General features: G+C 43.7%; 1 protein-coding gene across 6 annotated transcripts in view; it reads right to left on the bottom strand.

Moving 5' to 3' along the window:
* Positions 1-8,153, bottom strand: part of fam184ab (family with sequence similarity 184 member Ab) — a 187,258-nt gene that overhangs the window by 81,962 nt on the left and 97,143 nt on the right. For all 6 annotated transcript variants that reach the window (XM_032543041.1, XM_032543045.1, XM_032543042.1 and 3 more), the window contains exon 9: positions 5,346-5,531. In XM_032543041.1, the coding sequence (XP_032398932.1) occupies positions 5,346-5,531 (186 nt within the window). The remainder of the gene's footprint in view (positions 1-5,345; positions 5,532-8,153) is intronic.

Here is an 8,153-nt window from a genome sequence, read left to right as displayed (position 1 = left end):
ATAAAGTATCATCTAATCTAATCTAATCTAGCTCCTATCACCCTTATGTTTACAGCAAATACATAAGAGGAGATATGGAGATAAACAATTTCATAGCAAATAAACAGCATGGCCACTGTCCCTTTATTGGCAGTGAAAAGCCTTTTAATTAACATATCTACATCTGCAGTTATAACAGCACCTTTAGCTGATATAATATGCTGTTCTGCCATATTCATTACCAGAATCTAGCGTTCTCCCTAAAACCAGAGAGAAATATGACTCAATTTATTTTCCAGTCAAGGCTGCCAACTGAAAACTGTTGTTTTTTACAAACTGTGAAAAAGGTAATCTGAGGCGTTTCAGAATAAATACATAACATATAGACATTATCTGCAGTTCAATGTCTAAAACTTCCCTATTTCCTTCAATAACTGTATTCATATCAAGACAGAAATGCTCGTGGAACAACATTTAGACACGACACAGCTACAGTTTAAGTAGCGTCTCAAGGATCCGAGAGCTCGTGGCTCTTGTAACAGATTGTAGAGTCAGTGGAGACGTGGAGTGGGGTCAGAGGTCAGAGAGCCGGCGTGGGACCGGTTACCCGCTGCAGTCCCTCCACCAGCTGGCACAGCGTCTGCTGAGACGTAAATGAGTGCCGCTGTCTCCTCTCTGACTATGGTTGTGCTTTACAAACTGTATTTTTGGATGATCTAATAATGTATTTAATTAGTCAGAATTCAAGATGTGTACTTTGTTTATCTGAACATTTGTATTCTGTTGATTTTTTACTTCCACCAGGTGGAAGTCGCTGAGGTAGTCAAACAACTCCACAGCGGCAAAGCCCCAGGGATTGATGAGATCCGTCCAGAAATGCTGAAGGCTCTGGGTGTGGAGGGGCTGTCTTGGTTGACACGCCTCTTCAACATTGCGTGGGAAGTCTGGGACGGTGCCTAAGGAGTGGCAGACCGGTGGTGGGGTTCCCTCTTCAAAAAGGGGGGACCAGAGGGTGTGTGCCAATTACAGGGGTATCACACTTCTCAGCCTCCTGGTAAAGTCTACTCCAAGGTGTGGAAAGGAGGGTTCGGCCGGTAGTCGAACCTCTGATTGAAGAGGAACAATGCGGATTCCGTCCTGGTCGTGGAACAACGGATCAGATCTTTACTCTCGCAAGGATCTGGAGGGGGGGGGAGTATGCCCAACCAGTTAAGTGTTGTGGATCTGGAGAAGGGTATGACCGGGTCCCCGGGAGAAATTGTGGGAGGTGTGCTGGGGAATATGGGGTGAGGGGGGTCCTTCTTAGGGGCATCAATCTCTGTATGACCAAAGCGGAGAGCTGTGTCCGGGTTCTCGGCAGTAAGTCGGACCTCGTTCCAGGTGAGGGTTGGCCTCCGCAGGGCTGCGCTTTGTCACCAATCTGTTTGTAATATTTATGGACAGGATATCGAGGCGTAGTCGGGGCGGGGAGGGGTTGCAGTCGGTGGGTCGGGATCTCATCGCTGCTTTTTGCGGATGGATGTGGTCTGATGGCATCGTCGGTCTGTGACCTTCAGACTCACTGGATCGGTTCGCAGCGAGTGTGAAGCGGCTGGGATGAGGATCAGCACCTCAAAATCTGAGCCATGGTCTCAGAAGGAAAACCGATGGAGTGCTTTCTTCGGGTGGGGGAGTGAGTCCTTACCCCAAGTGAAGGAGTTTAGTACCTTGGGGTCTTGTTCGCGAGTGAGGGTGATATGGAGCGTGAGATTGGTCGAGAATCGGAGCAGCTGGTGCGGTATTACATTCCGTTTATCGCACCGTTGTGACGAAAAGAGAGCTGAGCAGAAGGCAAAGCTCTCGATCTACCGGGCAATTTTTCTACCCCAACCTATGGTCATGAAGGCTGGGTCATGACCGAAAAGAACGGAGACCAGGGTACAAGCGGCCGAAAAGGGTTCTCAGGAGGGGGCTGGCGTCTCCCTTAGAGATAGGGTGAGAAGCTCAGTATCCGAGAGGAGCTCGGAGTAGAGCCGCTGCTCCTTCGCGTCGAAAGGAGCAGTTGAGGTGGTTCGGGCATCTGGTAAGGATGCCTCCTGGGCGCTCCCTAGGGAGGTGTTCCAGGCACGTCCAGCTGGGAGGAGGCCTCGGGGAAGAACCAGGACTAGGTGGAGAGATTATATCTCCAACCTGGCCTGGGAACGCCTCGGGATCCCCCAGTCGGAGCTGGTTGATGTGGCTCGGGAAAGGGAAGTTTGGGGTCCCCTACTGGAGCTGCTGCCCCCGCGACCCGATACCGGATAAGCGGATGAAGATGGATGGATGGATGGATGGATGATTTTTTACTGTGAAACTTTTGATGAGAAAAGAGATCGATGTTCACATGCATTTTGAACTATGCCTTGTTTATGTTAATATATTGCTACGCCCAAACTTGAATGAGTTCTCATTCAAAAACCAATAAAAACTCAAAAAATAACTGGATGTATAGGGATGGGTACCAATGTTGTGTAAACAACGTATTTCTGTTTTCTGCAGCCAGATTGATCCAATACTGATCGCCTCAATTAGCATTCCACTACTTAACACACACCCAATCTGCTAAAAGTTGTTGATCAGGTCAAGTCTGGCATATAGCATATAGAAAGAAGCCTTTTGCTTCACAACAGGAAGTGACCTTCTGTCCCCGACCCCCTGGAGTCTTAGACGAGGCTCAGACAACACAATGTTAATTAACTGTATTTCTGTTACACCTTCTCATCTAAATGGTAGAACCTTTAGATCTGTGTACGAAAATGACCCAAAAGGGGCAGAGTTTGGAGCCGTGTCCTTCTCATTGGACAGCGAAGAAGCCAACAAGACATGTCCCCCACGTCGCCATGCCAACGGCAGACCAATAAGGTGCAGGGAATGTAATTCTGGGCTGTTTGATGTGTCTCTGAAGAAGGAACATCGTGCAGTCCTCTGTCAGCTGCAGTGTTATGTTTTGTGTCTTTATTGTCTTTATCATATCATCATATCATCTTCACGCTGTTTCATTAAATCTTTTGTTAATTCTCCATTGGAACTCAAGCCTCTTTGTCCTCATCAAATCAAAGAACACGAGTTGGACTTTTTCCAACACAATGCCAGTGTCAGGGTCAATATACTGTACCTACACACACACACACAATATGACAATATGACAATATGACATAGCAGTATGGTGTAGATGCAGACACCACAGGATGTTTGTCATCTATAATCACCACTCATTCATTAGCAGGTACTGTGTAACATCAACAGACTGAAGTGGTGTGACAGGTCCAAGTTTTTTTGGCAGGGGACAGCTCCCGAATGCAGCGAGACAGAGAGGGAGACAGCTCATATTTTGATTGACTCATAACTCAGTATCCTACGTATTGGACAACAGGAATAATGGAAACTGTGAAATCCCAAAGGTGTTTATCAATGTGTCACTACTTTTATATATCCAGTAGTGAAACAAGTATTAGTTAACTTGAAGGTATCTACATAAGAGAGACATGACACTCTGTCATGAACGTGTCATAGACATTAAAGACAAGTGATAAATGTTTATGATATAATGCTTCTTTTATTAAGTGTCATTCAGCTTTTTCATGACAAGTTATGGTTATGGTTGGGGTTCATGTGTCATGACAGTGTCATGTCACGTCACCCTTATGTAGATAGCTTCAAGTAAAGTGTTAATACGTTAGTGTAAAGTATAAAGATCCTTGACTTTAAGATGCGCTACTCCATAATTTCATATTAACAATGAATGAAATGACATAATGTAATGTGATAGCAGTTGCTCAGTCTCATAGGGATGAAACCCACAAAGAAGCTGTTCCACTCGGCTGTAGGGAGCACTGACACATCTTTCAGCTCATCGTTTGTTTTTTTACAGCCCTCCTCCCTCTCTTTTTTCACTCTCATCAACTCTGTTTTCACCCACAGCAGGCAGAAAAGGTTGTTATTAACCTGCAGTACACAGCCTGCTCAGCACCAAACTGCCTATAGGCAAAGGTTGTGACTACCTGGTGAACATAGTGGAACATTTAGCAGCTAAAAAGTCAGATCTTTCTATTTTTGTTTTTTTTGAAGTAGTTAACAGACATCAAAAACAGAGCTAAAAGTGACAAGCTGGGTGAGAGAGAGGGAAGACATGCAGGAAATCATCACAGGTCGGATTCAAACCCCGGACCTCTGTGTCAAGGCATACATACGCTCAGGACACGTGCGCCCGCTCGACCACTGAACCAACCCGGCCACCTGATCAAAACATTTCATAATGCTAAATATGGCTTTTAGCTGTGTAGCTATCTGATGTTAGCAAAAGAAAATATCAATAAATAATGCAAATAGGAAACAGGAAGTGTGTACCGTTTCATACCATTGGTGCAGTGTGTAATGCGTGTAAATCTTTAGTTATAGAGAATCTTTGATACCTATTGTAGTAAATGTCCCTTTCTACCTCAGTTGTCCATAAAGAGAGTAATAGTTCTAAATCACTGGGGGAAACAAGCATCCCAAGGACCCATCCTTATGGGCTGAGATGAGCCCTGAGCTTGATGATGCTGGATCAATTAAAAACACACAGCTGTTTGTTTTCCTCCAGCTTTGAGCAATAAGCGCTGATTACACAAAGACGCAGCGATCTGAAAATTAATCTTGTCGATTTATGTTGATTGCGCCCGACGAGCTCAACATCTGATCCGCCCTCTGTCGGACAAATTATTATCTTCTTCCATGGGTTTTGTTTGCATTAAATAATGAACGACACTCCGCCCCATTAGAGATAGACAACACGGATATGTAACTCGGTGTAGATTCTTTCAGGAAGACCTAACTTTTCCTCAGTGCTCTCCTAAATCAGCTGTTATCCTAATAAATGCATATTTATCTGTGTATAACTGTCGCATATCTGCAACTAGTCTCTCCTGATTTAGATATAGCTCAGTGTAAGTTCTTTCAGGACGATTTAATTTAATCAATGCTCTCTTCCAAACTGGAATCTGCTGTTGGAGGCGTTCCCCTTCCTGCTAAACCAATCAGAATTGTACACAAACTGCAAGGGCCAATCACAGAGTAACAACCCTGCTTTTAAAGATTTGTTTCTCCCTTTGCTATCAGGTGTTGTTGCAGGCAAAAAGTGCAACCCTCCACCCCCCCCTTCCACCTCCTCCTCTTCCTCCACCTCCCGCTAAAGACTTTGTACTGCAGCGGCAATACTTCACACTAGTACATCGCCACAGTAACAGAGGGAGACAGCACCTTGTAGTGCTACTGAGCCTTGCAGTTATAAATCCGGCTGTTACAATCCCGTCATGTTGGTCCTACCTTGGAGGCCTTGAATGCAGGTGGATGTGTGTGTGTGTACTCACAGCCAGCATGCGGTTCTTGTCCTTCTCGGCGTTGTTGAGGGCGTTCTCCAGGGTCACCCTGTGTTTCTTGGAGACCTCCTCCAGAGCTCGAGCCTGGCTCTCCTTCAGCTGGCTGGCCTCCTCTTCGGACCGAGCTCGCACGCTGTTCATCTCTCTGTCGTGGGACGACTTCTCGTCGTGCAGGGTCTGACGAAAACAGGAAATGAACATGCACGCGCACTTTTAAAAATATGGTCAGAGGTGAGTGCTGTTATAGACGATACACACACACACACACACACACACACACACACACACACACACACCACATGCACCCACCACACACCCAAACCCCACCACACAAACACAAAAACACACACAACACAACAAAAACCCACACACACACACACACACACACACACACACACACACTACGGCTGCTTGATTATGGAAAGAATCATTATCACAATTATTTAACATGATTAGTCATTAACTTTTGGAAACTTGTTGCAATTATCGAAGTTAAAAAAAACAGTGAAAAGTGAAAACCCCTTGAATTATCAAAGGTTCCCTTCAAGCTTTTCCCATTTCAAGTTTTTTGTTTTTTATTCAGAACACAATACAAAATTATTTTTGTGATCGTTAGAAGCCAAAATCATAATCGCAAATCCAATTAATCAAAATTTTGATTAATTGCACAGCCCCGACAGACAGACACAAACACAAAGACACACACGCACACACACACACACACACACACACACACGGGCTGATATGCTGGATTTTCAGCCACGTTGTCAAGTGACAGCCAGTTTCTTTCTCACCATATTCATATTTGTTATTCCTAAAGGACCAAAACCCAATAAGCTAAAAACAGAACATTTTGCTCCAGAAGCTATTTGGGATTACTGGGTAAAGGGTTATTAATTATGGAGCTATGGAGCCCATAAATCAGTCCGCTACATAACCCTACCATCAAAAACTCAAACTGCTAATCTTACAGCTGTGTCCTGAGATGGCACATTAACACTTTGATTTGATCATTGAGACTCGTCGACCAATAACAGAACACAGTGTTCTCCTTCGTCCCCTCTGCTATCTCTCTGCTTAACTCTGGAAACAATAGGTAACGTCTGCACATAAGGCACTGGGACTTAAACTTTTAATATTTATTTCCCCATTTGGTCTGATCCTGTATTTTTAATCGATGTTGTCGTCTTTGTTGTCATGTACTGGATGTCAACTTCCTTGCTACTGCAGCAAAATGAATCGCCCCTCGGGGACAAATAAAGGTCTTGAACTTGAACTTCTCTTGTTGCCAAAACACTGTAAGCCACCCCCTACAGCCTGTCCTGAAATATGTATAATGTATACTCTATTTGGCTTATACCAGTCATTTAAAAACAAGAGAGCATCTGGCAGATTATTGAATATATCAGACACTGGCAACAACATGAAAAAAACTTAATTTTCCCATTAGGGATCATATTGATGTACACTAATCACTTGAAACCAGAGGGCTGTTTTGGAAATCTACCAAAATAGCGTTCATCAAGCTGGTCAAACTGAGCAAGACTGCTGTGCTGTCATATGGCCAAACAAACCCAAAGGGGGGGGGGGGGGGGGGGGGGGGGGGGGGGGGGGGGGTAATAGGAACAACAGGGCATGAAAACATCTTGGGAGGTTAATTCATCCTGTTGCAGAGAGAGGACCAGGGAGGAAAAGCAAGATCAAAAAACAGAAACACCTCCCGTTAATGTAATGACTTTACCACAACGTTCTATAATTAAGTCGAAGCACTAACATTATCGGAAATGTTCTTTCTCTCCCAGCTGGCTAATGTTGCTTATTTTCAAACCCAATCGATCCAAAAATCACTCCTTAATGCTCCAAAGTTGGAAAACACTTCACAGTGGAAAACCCACACTGACATTACCCAAATGTGGTTTTTTAAAATGATTTTAAGATTAGAAAACACCCCCCGCAACAGCCAGATTACTGCAAGTAGCATCAGAAATGAGTTGAGCACTGAGGGACGTAACAGGAAGGGGCCTAAGTTGAAGTTGTGTGAGTTCTCCACTTATCCTCAGAAAGACATTGAAATTCACAGCAGCCTCGCTCTGTGGGCGAACGCTCCCCGCTCCCGGAGGATTACGCTGCACAAATGTCAGCGAAAAAGGGAACGGAGAAAACACACATGAAGCAGCAACACTTGACCTTTACCGCCAGCCGCGGCTGGTCTGCTGACTACACTGGTCCTTCAACCAGGTGGCCTCTAAGCTTCTGGGTTTATTTAAAAAAAAGGAGCGTTTTCTATTTTTTAAAGTTGATAAATGCAGTGATTGACAGATAGATAGATGGATAGATGGATAGATGGATAGATAGATAGATAGATAGGAAAAATAGATAGATAGAAGAGAGATAGAGATAGATAGATAGATAGGATGGAGAGATGGGAGAGATAGATAAGATGTGATAGATAGATAGAGGATAGATAGAAGATAGTAGATAGATAGATAGATAGATAGATAGAATGGATGGATGGATAGATGGAGAGATAGAGATAGATAGATAGATAGATAGATAGATAGATAGATAGATAGATAGATAGATAGATATTTAGATAGATATTTATTGATCCCAAAATACATACAATGTACAGAGAAGGAATATACAATGCACAGGAATAAAAATATAAGAACAAATATTTGAATATATACATGTTGGGAAAAAAAAATGTGCAACTGCTTAAATACTGTGTTGAAATGTAAAAAAAACGTGCAGGTTGCATTTAATGCAGTATTAGTATAGTATAATATATAGTATAGT

This window comes from Etheostoma spectabile, chromosome 18, assembly GCF_008692095.1.
Source record: "Etheostoma spectabile isolate EspeVRDwgs_2016 chromosome 18, UIUC_Espe_1.0, whole genome shotgun sequence".
NCBI lineage: Eukaryota > Metazoa > Chordata > Actinopteri > Perciformes > Percidae > Etheostoma > Etheostoma spectabile.
This window is presented reverse-complemented; position numbering and strand designations above follow the sequence as displayed.